Here is a 14,431-nt window from a genome sequence, read left to right as displayed (position 1 = left end):
TTATGTTTTCCTATTAACGTAAGTTATGTTGACTTTACACAAACTTTTTAGAATCTAGCCTAGTTGGTGAGTTAATTAATATATTTCTAAAGCTTATGTGAATACATTGATTTGAATATAAATTATTTATTAAAACTCAACCAAGAAAATATATAGCATGAGAAGACATGATCTTCATAGTGAAAAAGAAAGGGGGTGGGGGGCATGGAAAGGGCAATGAACCCAAATTCAATACAAAAAATAGATTGGATAATAACAACAACATAGAGGGTAAAGATGTCTAAGAGGAATGAGAGAGAAAATCTATCTTGGTAATAATCACATGTTAATGGAGTAGTTAAATCCTGGGTTTTGGTAGGTTTGACCACTGCCCTCATTGGCCCCGCCCCTCTCTCTTCTCTATTACATTAATATTCCTCAGCATCTCTTTAGCTACTTTTTTATTAATTAAAAAATCTCTCGCTCTCTGCCTTTTCTCATTTTGCTTTCTTTGACTTGCTAAGGGTTTTTGCTTTTCCTCATCAAAATCACACCTTTCCCATTTCTTCGCTTTTCTATGTTCTCCTCTCCCAATACCTATCCCTCCCTCTTTCATGTTGGAACCTTTGCATGAGCTGGTGTTTAAAGGTTTGATATTTATCGTTGTTTTTTTGTTTCCCTAAGAATTGTGATTGTTTTAAGTTTGGAGATGCTGGGCTCCTTTCGTTTTTGTTAATGGATTGTAAAGCAGTGACCTTTTTTGGTTCAATGTTTTTTTTTTTTTGCTTCTTGATTTTCTGTTCTTTTTGTAAATTGCTATTTGTTTTTATGTGGAAAATTCTTGATAGGAGAATTGATATTTGAAATTTTGGGTGCTTATAGTTTTGAAAATTTCGGGGTGATTTTGGATCTGGGTGTTGGTAGTTTGGTTCAGTTGATGGGATGCTGATTTATATAGCTTTTTGTCTTATTTTGAAATTGCATTAATGGGGATTCTTTTTTTTAATCCTTTAGTAATTTAAGGTTGGAGGTCATTGTTGGGGAATACATTGACTAGTTGGCATTTTAGGAGATTTAAGGCATTTTGATTGTGTGTGGAGAGCTTGAAGTTGGATAATTTTTATTTCTTTTGGCAACACCCGTGTATGTTATACGAGTTTGATTGTGATTGCAAGGCAATTTTGGTGATTTGGTGTTGAATTTAGTGGAATTTGATCTCCTTGTGATTAAGGGGTGTGTAAAATTCACCCTCAGATCAACTTATTTCCTTTATGATTTTACTTGCATTACTGTGTTTGTGATTAAACGAGGCGTAATTTGAGCTGTCATTGCTTTGAAAAGTTGTAAATTTTATTGAAACATTGATGGAGGTCCTCGAATGTTCTTTATTATTATATCACACCTAGAATAAGCATGTATACATAGCATACATCGAAAATTAGCATTGTTGTCCCCTATAAAAGAACTGAAGGTTAGGGATTGTTTTCATTTTAGTTATCCGTTTGGATGATAATGCCACTTGGCATTATTATCAAACACCGAAATTCCTGCAACTTGAGCCATTGAGTTATTTTTTTAATGTGAATGAATGAAAAATGAATCCTGTATTGAACACATGGATTCTTTTCCAAATATTTTATCAGCATTGAGAAGTTTGTGTTGATATGATGCTTCTTTTTTTTTGGCAGAAGCATAGAAGACTTCCTTACAGCTTTCAAAGATTGAATGTATTAAGATGGGCTGTTTCACAGTTTTGAAGAGCAAAAAGAAAAGGCCAGAGGCGTCAGTTTCCATCAAGCGTGTTAATCTTAAGGAGCAAATACCAACTACTCTGCCTGAGCCCCAGGTCCAAACTCGGTCATTGCAGTCAGCACCCCCTAGTTTTAGGACCAGAGCGAAGCCTGTTCAACCAGAAATCAAAGTAACTAGCAATAGGGCACGGGCGTTATCAGCTCCAGAAAGCCTTGATGCAGCGGAACAAGATGCTCTTGCATCATCTGAATATGAAGAGCATGAAGAGTCAAAAAACCGAGTTGGAATTGCAAAGGAACAACGACTTCCAGGTCCACAACCCCTTCCACTCCCTTCACCTCAGGGTGGTGCTGTACTGAAGCCTATGAGTAGCTTTAAAGCAGTGAATTGCAGTGGCCCTCTCTATGCTTCTGGACCATTACCGCGTCCTCCAGGTGGAACACTGAGAAACTTTTCATATGAAGAAATTCTATCTGCTTGCCGCAATTTCTCTTCAGATCGATGTGTATCTGAAGGTCTTTCATCCATAATGTTCTGGGCTTCCTTTGGGGATGATGCTTCAAGTTCAAAGAGGTTCGAAGCTAGTGTTACTCGCCTTCATTCATCATCTCAGGTAGTGTATGAATTGACAGTTTATCATTGCACAGCCACAAAACAGCTTTCTTTTAGATCTTCTAGTTGACAATGGCTGATAGTTGAACTTTGAGGATTCCACACTTAACACTATGATTTTAAGTCTTAGCTTAAGAATACAACTAGAACTTAGATGCGTTATTTGCTTATAATTTTTGTACTTGAGAAGATATATGGAGTTTATTTATCATTTGCCTTTTCTTTTCAAACACGAAGTGTCTTGATATTTTAAAAGAAAAGGCAAAGATGCTATAGCATTATAATGTTTGATTATTTAAGCAAGACCCTTGTATTTGATCTTACAGGGTTTGAAAGAGTTTATAAACGAGGTTAATACCCTTGCATCTTTGCAACATCCAAACTTGTGCAAATTGCTTGGCTATCATGCACGTGATGGGTCTGACCAGAGAATGCTGGTGTATGAGAGGCTTTATCATGGAAGCTTGGATCGGCTGCTGTACGGAAGATCTGATGGGCCTCCCATTGACTGGAACACCAGGATGAAAATTGCTTTATGTGCTGCACAAGGTCTTACTTTTTTGCATGAAGAAGGGCCTTTCCAGGTAAAATGCTACTTTGATCCAAACAAAGTGAATGACGAAACAAATTATATTAAATGTAGCTCACAATACTATTCCAGACTTCCTGAAGAACGATTAGATTATCATTTTTTTCCCTTTTGTACTACTTATTTTTAATTGATTGAAATCTGTTCTATATATCCTGCTTTGTGAATGTTAAGTGGCAATTGAAATAAATCATCTGTTTGTTGATATGATTCCTTCTTCTTCTTCTTTTCCTGAAGGGAAATATGTGGGCGACTGCACAGTGTTCAACACTTTTAGTTTTCCATGAGTTTTATGTTTGCTGAAGCTATCCTTCCATTTCAGGCAATGTACAATGAGTTCTCTACTGCCAACATACAAATCGACAAAGACTTTAGTGCAAAGCTTTCAGGATATGGTTGTGTTGGCCATATTCCTGAAACAGAGATCTCTAACAGTTCAGTGGTAAGCTCCTTTATCTCGCCTGCTTATATTTCTTCTTGTTTTGCATAAACTAGTGACAGTTCGCTTTACCTCCATACCTTGGCTTGGGGGCTGAGATGGCTTCCAGATATTTGCAAGCTTTGATCTCCCAAGACTCTGGAAGCCTTTTTCTCCTTGTGGAGTTGAACACTTTTCTTTCTATTCACATATACAGGCTGCAGCAAATCTCTCAGTGGAGACAGTAGAGAGAGGGTTATTGACTCCAAAGAGCAACGTTTGGAGCTTTGCAATTGTTCTTCTTGAACTACTCACTGGCCGGAAGAATCTTGATAGCCGTCATCCTAGGGAAGAGAGAAACTTAGTTAAGTGGACCCGGCCTTTTCTAGCTGATGACTGTCGACTATCGCTGATTATGGATCCTCAGTTAAAATGCCGTTTCCCAGCTAAAGCAGCCCGGACATTGGCTGACATTGCTCTAAGATGTCTTCAGAAGGATCCATTGGAAAGACTAACCATGAGAACCATTGTTGAGCATCTCAAAGTTATACAAGACATGAAATACTCCAGTCGGTTTCCTCTGCAAGAACCAGCTGCAGTTGCTGGAAAGCAAATGTCCAGATCACCTAGTCTTAATGGAATTATTACCCCAACACCAAGGTTAAGTTTCTCACAATCTCCACCGTCAAGAGCCCGGCCATCCATTTCCCCGACTAGGCCTCGTGCCTTACCTCTCTCTCTTCCTCCTCGTGCCTGTTCCTCAACTCTCTCTCTTGAGGAACTGGAACTGGAACTGGAACGGCAAGAAAGCAGGAAATCATCATCATCAGCTGTTCGAAGGCCAAGTGTTGAAGGATTTTGAATGTTAATATATGCATTTTTTCATTTTTTGAATGGCTTTTCTTTTTTACCCCTTTTGGTGATTCAACAGAACATATAGAAAGATAAAGGTGTGGATCTTCCACCTTCCCATCCCCTAAGATGTTGAAAAAAGAGTGGATGCTAGCCTGTAGATAGAGTGCAAACCCTAGTTCAACTGGATTCAATTAGTTTCATTGTAATCCACAAAGCCATATACAATGATTAGTGTTCCAAACTCATGCTTCATGCTTGTTCATGCTCTTCAATGATTTGTTGATTACAAATCATTGCGTGCCCCCATCAGTTTTGAATGAAATAGCAAAACTCCACTCCTTGGTCTCCGTTTATTGTTTGCCTGAAAAAGTTATCCATGAGATTCAAGGAGACAATGAGTATACTGTATGTGGTGAGCATCTGCTAGGGAATGCAAACGCGGTTGGAGTTTGATGTCTTTTACACGACATGAAGCAAACTAGTGGAAGAGAAATGAAGAGATTCATGAGATGTGAATGGCAAGAGAAACAGCAGGGAAAATGAAATGTCAAACTAGTCTTTTGTACCTATATTTTTTTGTTTTTTTTTTTGGCTCGCTCAATAACTCCGTACAGATTATTGTATCTGTGGACCCATGGAGCCCCCCTCCAAAGTTCCACACTTCTAAACGTATGGGAAAAGGTAAAAAAAAATCGTGTACGTATTATACATAATATATAATGAATAAAGACCCTCAAAAAGGGAAGGGGGGTTGCTCATCTCACACGAAAAGAAGCTAGGAATTTGTTATTATACAACAAAGGAAAAAAAAAAAGAAGAAAAAGGGCACTTTAGACAGGGTCATTTTGGCTTTGGTCTGGTCCGGGTTCATCATTCTCTTCACCTCCGCTCTCCTGCTCTGGTGCAGCCGTGGCAGGTTGACAATCATCATTAATTTTCCCTTCATTTTCCCCCGTTTGCGGTGGGACATGTGATGCTGAACTCGCTTGTTGCTCAGATAAACTTGCAAGACCATTCTGCTTCAAATATGTGTCCAATGGAAGGGTTGCTACTTGAAGAAAACTCGTCATGCTCATTCGGGTTAACCCTGCTTGTGAGTCCTCTTCACGGTCAGGATGGCAGTTCAAATCTAGATGTCCCTTGCCTGAGTCAGCCAATTTGTTTGACAGATTATTGCTTTGGCCTTTGGATTCTAACTCATTCCCTGACCTGGCTTCATTATCCGAAGGATCTCTAGGTATTGATGCAAGCTTAGAGCTACTCTCTACTTCAGCTTCATCTTTGGGACCCACCAAATGCTGAGTCTTCTGGGCAATCTCTGCTTCACGCTCTGACTGACGCTTCTTTTTGCGCATCATTAAAGTTTTAAAACGGCGTTTTACTGTCATGCAGACATTACATGTGCATGTAGGCTTGTGCTTCCCCTTCCCGCTCGGGGGCTGGATACACACAATGCATGAGCAGCCAGGACGGTGTCTAGGGTGTTTTGTTGTGGTTGCAACAACAGCAGTAGTGCTTTGCTCACCCACATCCCCGAGGATTGCAGCATTGGCCAGTGCATCCAGACCAGAAGATTCAAGTTCCTGGGCTGGCTGATGACTGCTAGTAATTTTCCGTTTCTTGAAATCTATATCAAATAATCAAGGCCACGGTAATATTAATATAATTCTTTTGAATGTAAGGCTACACGTGAGGATATTTTGCCACATTTGAAAACTAATACAAATCATGCGGATATTTATAAATTGATGGCTCATTATGCAGGTCACGCAACAATTTCATAAAGGACATCATAATAGACAAAACACACATGCACAAATACCACTATATTTACTGAACCTTCTATTCTTTATTTCACTAATTAAATGACCATGCTTTCATGCATTTATCCCAGATAGATGGATGAAATTTTCTGATATTTGAAATTGGCCTACTTAAAGTTGTAAAATTGCAGATACAAGACCACACCAAAGAGCATGCAAAATCCTTAAAAAGGATTGCACATGTATCAGTATTTGGGAGGTTTTAGACCCAGAGAAATATGAAAACAGTGAAACGAAGTAATGACAACATGAACCTTGGACAGGTGATGAACTCCATCGAACTTGGAATCTAGGAGAAGCAACCACATGGGGTCATGTAACATGAAGACTAGAATGATACTATGATCCACATAACTGTTACATAAACCAAGTTTATGTAGACAGTAGACCATACCAATCAAATTACCAGCAATAGGGTCCACTGAACCAATCAATTTGATTGGTCTGGGCTACATTGACCAAGTCTATGCAACAATTCAGTATGATGCAGCTTAAACTCCTTTTTTGTTTCTTTCTTTCACGTCGATAAAAATGACCCTGTCGTGAATGATTAGAAGTTTAAGCTGCAATGACATGTATGCTTCCAACAAAAGGAGAAAAGGGAATACTTGCTGGCATCATAGTTCATACCCTTGTTCAGTCTGAGAAGATTTTCCAATTCCCTTGGGGCTAATTCATCTGGAGCAGAACAAGAACACCTGAAGACACAAAATCATATTATAGAAAATCGAGTCTGGTACAAAGTGGGGAAAAATATAAAAACCAGCAATGACAGACATGTTGTTGACCTGCTTTGATCCCAGGCATTGTCCACACATGTCCACTTCGGTGGAAGTAGAACATCAACTGGCAGCCTTCGCCACTTGGAGCAGCTATCACACTGGGCCCATTGCTCTTGCCCCCTGACAACAGAGCATAGTATCTAAAATATTAGATGCATTTACATATATCTAAAACTAAAAGAAACATCAATCAAATTCCATCACAAATAACAGAAATATGCTATTTGAAAGGGGAAAAAAAAGGCCTGGAAAAAGGGAGGGGTTATGATTCCCCAGCAGAGGTTGAGTCAAAATTGAGGTCATTATAAACAAAGCAAATGTGGTGAATAGGTCCTTTGACACACAGAGTCCTGACCTTCTTCATAAATTAAATCTGGCATAACCAGAAGATCATTTTCATAACAAACTAGCAAGACATCCTGAATAGTTTCATTTGTCAACTTAGATATCTGTTGATAAATGATTCAGTAATAGCTGTTAATTATGATTCTTACCATTCAGTGATGTAAATTCCTGTCATCACTTGATTTTAAGTTTTAAATCTAAAAACTGACAGAAGGACGTGCATTTCAGACATAAATGAAAACCATCATTAAAAATGATATGCATTGTATCTAACACGGAACAAATCGATGATCTTGATTAGGAATCGATTTCATCTATATTTAAAGATCGAACTTGGTTTGCTCATCGTATAAGAGTTTCAAGACCCTGAGACAGAAGGTTAGTTCTTGTACCAGGACAGTAGGTCAATCTGTGAGTGCATCACCTTCACATGCTAAATAAAAAGACTAATGATATAGCTGACAGTGATTCTTACCCAATTGAACGAACTATAAAGATACTCCTCTTCCCAAAAACTGGAGGTTCCTGCATGGAAAAACATGTATAATCATGAAATCAACTGAAAGGCTTTGTCACCAATAAATTGTATATTACATATTCCAGGGGTCAAATATGTGTTCAACAACAGTTATACTTTCAGTAGAGAAGGCCCTGCAGTACAAATATGGCATATATTATTCATATCCGATACCAGTTCCAATTGCCAAATATCCATGCTTCTGTAAAACATATTTATCTACACGTAGCACTTTTGATTATCCACCATAAAGTATGTGCAGAAAAAGAAATTAATAGAATGTTAAATTAATTATTTGAGAATATTTTTCATCAGAAAGCAACCCTGGTGTGCATATGTTCATACATATATGTACAAGCGAAAGAGAAAATGAATGATATATAGACGTGGGTATGGATATAACAACTATAAACTTCAGGGAGACTACTCACTTCATATTCTTCAAAATCATGATCCTCAATGGTGACAATGCTAGGCTTGACACTTGGTGCTGGGCGAAGCAAATCCTGTGCCTCTTCCCATGTAAGTTTCAGCTCAAAAGCATCTAGGCTATCAATTAGTAGCCTCTTACTTTTAGACCCAATATTGCGTGTTCTTTTTCTCTCAGGAACCATCAATGATGGTAGCAGCAAGCCATCCCTTGTCCTGTCTTCTTGCTTCTCAGATTTATTCCAGCTAATATCACCACTAGCTGAATGCAAATGTTTGGACAATGCACTTAAGTGTGTGTCGGTGCTTCCCTTTAGTGACTGAAGAAGGCCAGAGTAACCACTTATTATAGGCAGGTTCTCAAAAACACCCGAAAAGTAACTTTCACTTGAAGGAACACCATTAGGAATGGCAGATGGTTGGGTGTCCTGCTTATTTAATAATTTATGCATTAATACTATATATTCAAGTTTGCTAACATAAAAGCTGACACTGGTTTTTACCTGCATTGCTATAGAGTTTGATGCTTTTCTAAACCCCATGACAAGTTTTCCTTCTGGGTCCATACGACTAAATGTTACTGCAATAGAAATGATGGACTATTTAAGTGTGACAGTAAATACACCACTATCTCCCATGAAACTATCTACAGTTAAGATTTTAGAACAAACTTAAACAGTGATTTGTGAAAGTAAAGATGCTTAGGGCAATTATAGCATAACAAATATCACATGGAACTATTTCGTCATTTCTTAGAGGCACAACTGAAAAGCTCTCAAGTACGGATTATAATACAAAACAATTGAGATATCTACTTTGTTCTAACAGAAATATGAAAACTAGAGAAAATAACATAAATATTTTGAAATAATGACAACATTCCCAGAAATCTATAAGGGGTTAAGAGATACCAGTATCTCCAGCTTGTAATTTCATGGACTGTATGCACGGAGTTACACCCTCCAAGACGTACATCCTGCTGTTATTGTTAGGCCAAAATCTGAACTGAAATACCCACTCTTTACCCTTTACATCTTGAATCCGTAGAGGAAGACCCTCAGGTTGAGAGATGGGAGGGAAATAAGCCTGCACAGTGGTTCAATATCAACTTATACACAGCAAGTTTATCAACAAAATGACTTCTTAGGTGCAAATATTATGACCATCAAATATCATGGCAAAGCTAGAACAAGACTACACAAACTTACTTCAGCACATGCTTTAGGGAGAACCAAACGACCAATGCGACCAGCATCGCTCGCACTGAGAACCTTTTCAAACAATGGGACAATGGTGGAATTTGGACTTCAAAGATAACATGGTTAAGGATATCAGAGTCATCAGAAAAACTTGAAAAAGGTAAAATCATAAGCAAAAAATACATGATACAGCAGGAAAAGAAAATAAATATGATATTAGATTTTGAAACAATAGAATGATGGATACTCTCCAGATATTTGCTGCAATTCTTGATCTGTAATCCTAGGCCAATAACGAGGAAGCAACTGATTCCGTCCCCGTCCTTCAGCAGGTGGCCTAGCAACGCGTATTTGTGAGACCATGCCAGCATTTGCATCCATAGAAAGGGCTGACTTTGGAGGCTTTGGCAATAGATGGCGAGACCTGGGTCCTTGTTGGAGTGGAGAGGATGCCTTACTCGATACCCTTTCATCAACAACACCTCCTGGAAAGGGATTTGGATTTCCTAAAGAAGAACCCAGGCTCATACTCAAGTTTGTTTGTGCTAGTGATTCGTATAAATCTTTTGCTGCAGTAACTGTTCTATGAATCTCTGGTTTGGCGGTTTGACATGATGCATTGGATGCTTGGTTAAAATTCGAGAAAATTGCGCTTGCAATTTCTCCCACAGGAGGTAGTATATCCTCCTGTTTCATTTTCCTGTAAGATCCGTTTGCCTCATCACTCTGTAATTGAAGCAAATTCCTCATGCCTATACCATCAATACAATTGCCGAACTGCATAAGCTTTGTTTCAGCTGCCAACTGGCTGTCAGCAGACGCAGAATTCAGTTCTCCAACGGTATCAACTTTTGGCTTGCCAAATCCATTAGGTTTTTCATCACCATTCATCTGCATAAAAAGATGATTCATTACACTCAAAATACCCAAATTCTGCCTGTGAGAACTGCAGGGCTTGAAACCAAGCATTGTCTAGCGATAGTGAAAACATGACCATTAGCAGGGCATATCCTAAAAGATTGTGCCATAAACAAACATAAGAAAATGTGGATCCAGATCAGCAGTATCTTGACCACTAGATAGTTACTTCTTTTCACAAAGAGCTCTTTCTTGCCTTGATGACCCTGTAGTTTTTATAATCCAGAGATGCATGCAGATGACAAGTGTCAACAGACCAAAAGTAAACCATATTGGAGCCATTCAAAAGAATATGTTTTTTTTCTGAGCATATTTAAACATGATGCAGGATGGTTCCTGTGCCAGTGTAGGGTGTTGTACACTAAGGTAAAGATAGAACAGAAAATCCTCTTTACAACAGACATCTATATGATGACAAAGATAAACAAATGCATATGAAAATTGATCTTACAGGACCAACTCCAGCAGTTCTAGAACAGCTTGTACAGTTCACACCACCACCATCAAGTAGCTCAAGCAGGGACCTGGAAGCAATGCATCCACAATGGAGACGCTGCCGACACCAAATTCAATTAGATTTATGCAACGAATCACTAAGATCAAGGCTATGAAAGAAACAAATCACCAACTTACCTTGCTGCATGAAGTGCACTCCCTCCACCCAGAATCCTTTGAGTGGAAAACTTCACAAAAAATCGATTGCTCATATGCAGACCTATATCAAACATGAATCCTCAATTATAACTATTGATTAAAATCATCATATAAAAGGAAGCCATGTTTTCCCATCATAACTTATTATATGACAGTCCATAAATGATGTACTAAATCCATTGTTGCCATATTTTCACTTTCATACAATTTATTAAAAAAAAAAAACTAATTCATTAGTCCTTGTAAGTATCATGAGAACAACCTTAGTTAGGCGCCTCGTTTTGAGCAATTCCTTCTCAATTTCTAAGTTTACAATGAAATTCAACCCTTATATTTTAACAAGAAATTGGGGCGAAAACATTATCTCCGTGAATTCAACTCCAAAATAAGCCTTTTTCACGCACCTAATTTCATTGAAAAATAAAAGTAATTGAAATAGATGAATTGGAAAGGATGGCACGCCATATTAAATAAAACTCCCAATAATGAGCTAAAAACAATGCCCACTGAAATATTAACATGACAAAAAATCCAAAAACGGAAAAATTGGACCCGGAAATAAATAGTAAATAAAACCGTTTAAAACAGTAACCCCAAACAAACGATAAATATCAAAACATTCTAAGAAAGAAAACTATAAATATCAAAGAATTAAGATAAATTTACCCGCAGTTATCGCAGAGAATGGCGAAATCACCAGATCGCAGTGCCCAACCTTTTCTCCACCCGCCAGAATTTGACGTTGAGACTCCACAAGTTGCATTCATGCAACTCTTAATCGACAACGACGAGGACGCCATTTTTAATTTATTTCAATTAATCTACAAAATTAGCACAATCAAATCTCCAAGATTAAAATTAAATCCCTAAAATCAATCACGTTTAGTTAGTTCTAATTCAACTTGTTAATAAAACAAGTAAAAAAAAAACTAACCTCGTATTAAGACAGGAGGCAGAGTACTACAGCTGGTTACGTCTGTTGACTGTTATAAAGAGACGACGACGACGACATGTTGTTTGGGAGTTGAAGTACTGTATGGTATTGATCGAGTTGAGATTTATTAAGACAGTGAATTAAGTGCGTGGATCAGGAGACAAGTCGGTTACCGGTGACAGGAAGGAGGTATTGACGACGGGGACTTTAATTTTTTTCTGGTGGAGAGAGAAGAAGAAGATGTGCATGCAAAGTAACAAAATAACAGTGGAAGGGGGAGAGAGAGAGGGTGAGTTTGGAAAGCAAAAACGATGCATGCATTGCACGATGATGTTCCTTCAAGACTCGGCGAACTCGCCCACCTTATTAAGTTCTCTCTTTTTTTTTTATCTTCTTTTTCCCTATTTACCCCTCTTGTTTTTTGTATATCAATTCCCCTTTATTTTTTCATTATTACTTTTTAAGACTTCCTGGATAATAAATCTTTTGCTTAATTTGAATACGCTAAAACTCCCCTCACCATAGAACAAAACGAAGGTGGAGATTTACGGATGTTAATTTTATAACATGTGAGAATTATTAAGATACATATAAATTCATCCGGTTATTTATATTTATTAATATATATATATATATATATATATATATATATATATATTACCAACTCTATTCCATGCCAAATTGTAACTAATTATCAGTAATTTAACATTTTCAATCTGAAATTATTAATTTATAATTTTATACGACCTATTATTTACTTACTTATCAAATTTTAGCCTGACTTTTTCTTTGCTAAAAAGTTTTTAATTATTGTAGCGGATTGTATGTGTAAGTGAGATATCGATTATCAATTATATATTTACAAAGAAACTTCTTTATAAATACTTGATTTGATAATATTTTTATTTTATTTTAGTGGTGATTAGATTGTGATTTCAAAAAAACAAATTAGCAACTTGTTTCATGGTTGATTTACTGGAAACCTCTTTTTTTTTTTTTAATGTGTGGACCTTTTTTTGTTATGATATCCACAAACCAATAGTTAATTAATTTTTTTTATAAATTACCTATACTTATATTGATATGGTTTTAAAAAATATTTTTTATTATATTACTTTCAATTTTAAATAATAATAATGATAATAATATAAGAAACATACTCAAGCTAATACCTCATCATTTATATTATATTATTGTATTAACAAAAAAAAACCTAAAAGAGCATAAAGATAGTGTTTTGTTTTTTTTCTTCTTCGATATTTTTTTAATTAATTTTTTTTATTTTATTTTTTAATATTAAATTTGTTTTTTATTGGGTTACCCACTCTCTCTTTACATGAATAGCGAGTTTAACAGGTTAGTCTAGTTGTCTCAATTTTTTTTAATTAATTTTTTCTCAAATTCATCATTTAATATTGAATTGATTGAGAATTAACTTCATGATTTGTTTTGTTTGTTTTCTATTATGTTATTTTGGGCTCATGAATAATGCTTAATGGTTTAGCTCGAGTTAACTCGGATCATTTTTTTGTTTTTTTAATTGGTTTTTTTTCAATTTCATCATTCAACATTGGTTTTGTTAGGAACTAAGCTTCATAATATATTTTGATTTGTTTTATATGGGCATATTTTGGTTTCAAGATCAAAGTCGTAGGTTTTGGCATTTTTACCCTAGTTAAATAGTATTGTTTTTTTTCTAAGAGGTTATCTCGGTCTCATGACCTGAATTGTGATTTTTTTAACATTAGATTTGTTTTTTATTGGGTTGTCCCCGTCTCATGACCTAGGTCTCGGGTTTGGCAAGTTAACCCAGTTCACTCAATTATTTTTTTTAATTGATTTTTTTCTTAATTTTATCATTTAATATTGTGTTTGATTGGGAATTATACTTTATCATTTGTTTTTTATTGCTTTTTATTAAGTTATCACGACCTCATGACCTAAGAATATTGCTTAATAGGTCAACCTGAGTTGACTTAACTCAATTTTTTGTGTCATTTTTAATTACAAAATTTACAAGTTTCATCGTTCAACATTGGGTCCGACAAGGTCGATTGAGAATTGAGCTTTATAATTTATTTTGACCTGCTTTTTATGGGGTTATATCAGTCTCATGACCAGATTTAAGGATTTGACAAGTTAACCTGAGTTAAAATATGTCATTTTTTATTTTCTTTTTATGTGATTATCTCAATCTCATGACTCGGGTTATGGGTTTTACGAATTGACTTGGGTTATTTTTTTATTTTTTTAATTTATTTCTAATTTTAATCTCATCCTTCAACATTGAACTGATTAAAAGTTTGGAATTGGAATTCATAATTGTTTTTTATTAGTTTTCTATGAGGTTATCTCGGTTTTATATCTTCAGTCACGGGTTTAACAGGTTAACTTCAGTTATTTTTTAAGTCCCTTTTTTAATTTTTTTTTTAATTTCATCATTCAACATTGGATTGATTGGAAATTATGCTTCATAATTTGTTTTAATTTGCTATCTACGAGGTTATTATAGTCTCATAATCTAGGTTGCAAATTCAACATGTTAACCCGGTTTTACCCAAGTTAATCTAATATGTTGTTATCTTAATATTAAAAAAAAATGTCATCTTGAAAATATTTTAGTCA

General features: G+C 36.1%; 2 protein-coding genes across 3 annotated transcripts; one reads left to right on the top strand and one right to left on the bottom strand.

Moving 5' to 3' along the window:
* Nucleotides 1-419: 419 nt before the first annotated feature.
* LOC133688560 (probable serine/threonine-protein kinase PBL1) lies at nucleotides 420-4,552 on the top strand. Its single transcript, XM_062108072.1, has 5 exons — nucleotides 420-627; nucleotides 1,668-2,344; nucleotides 2,670-2,927; nucleotides 3,255-3,374; nucleotides 3,568-4,552. Exons 2-5 carry the CDS (start codon nucleotides 1,715-1,717, stop codon nucleotides 4,210-4,212), a joined length of 1,653 nt encoding a protein of 550 aa, XP_061964056.1. The 5' UTR covers nucleotides 420-627; nucleotides 1,668-1,714; the 3' UTR covers nucleotides 4,213-4,552.
* A 193-nt stretch (nucleotides 4,553-4,745) lies between these two features.
* LOC133688559 (B3 domain-containing transcription repressor VAL2-like) lies at nucleotides 4,746-12,133 on the bottom strand. Of its 2 annotated transcripts, none has more exons than XM_062108070.1 (13): nucleotides 11,807-12,133; nucleotides 11,539-11,693; nucleotides 10,852-10,933; nucleotides 10,670-10,771; nucleotides 9,548-10,191; nucleotides 9,310-9,406; nucleotides 9,013-9,187; nucleotides 8,605-8,681; nucleotides 8,104-8,529; nucleotides 7,631-7,680; nucleotides 6,817-6,930; nucleotides 6,659-6,726; nucleotides 4,746-5,832 (listed from the first exon to the last, which is right to left on the bottom strand). In XM_062108070.1, the coding sequence occupies exons 2-13, from the start codon at nucleotides 11,670-11,672 to the stop codon at nucleotides 5,036-5,038; spliced, it is 2,766 nt and encodes a 921-aa protein (XP_061964054.1). In that variant the 5' UTR covers nucleotides 11,673-11,693; nucleotides 11,807-12,133; the 3' UTR covers nucleotides 4,746-5,035. The 2 variants fall into 2 exon arrangements, with proteins under 2 accessions (XP_061964054.1, XP_061964055.1); XM_062108071.1 differs by having other exon boundaries at nucleotides 8,104-8,421.
* Nucleotides 12,134-14,431: the final 2,298 nt, after the last annotated feature.

This window comes from Populus nigra, chromosome 3, assembly GCF_951802175.1.
Source record: "Populus nigra chromosome 3, ddPopNigr1.1, whole genome shotgun sequence".
Taxonomy (NCBI): Eukaryota; Viridiplantae; Streptophyta; class Magnoliopsida; order Malpighiales; family Salicaceae; genus Populus; species Populus nigra.
This window is presented reverse-complemented; position numbering and strand designations above follow the sequence as displayed.

Bases quoted from the DNA above. Each gene is read 5' to 3' on its own strand.
- LOC133688560 (XM_062108072.1), top strand. From the start codon at position 1,715: ATGGGCTGTTTCACAGTTTTGAAGAGCAAAAAGAAAAGGCCAGAGGCG. The intron at 2,928-3,254 runs GTAAAATGCTAC...CTTCCATTTCAG, and splicing joins ATGAAGAAGGGCCTTTCCAG to GCAATGTACAATGAGTTCTC. The intron at 3,375-3,567 runs GTAAGCTCCTTT...TCACATATACAG, and splicing joins AGATCTCTAACAGTTCAGTG to GCTGCAGCAAATCTCTCAGT.
- LOC133688559 (XM_062108070.1), bottom strand. From the start codon at position 11,672: ATGGCGTCCTCGTCGTTGTCGATTAAGAGTTGCATGAATGCAACTTGT. The intron at 10,772-10,851 runs GTAAGTTGGTGA...TGGTGTCGGCAG, and splicing joins AGTGCACTTCATGCAGCAAG to CGTCTCCATTGTGGATGCAT. The intron at 8,682-9,012 runs GTATCTCTTAAC...TTTCTATTGCAG, and splicing joins ATTACAAGCTGGAGATACTG to TAACATTTAGTCGTATGGAC.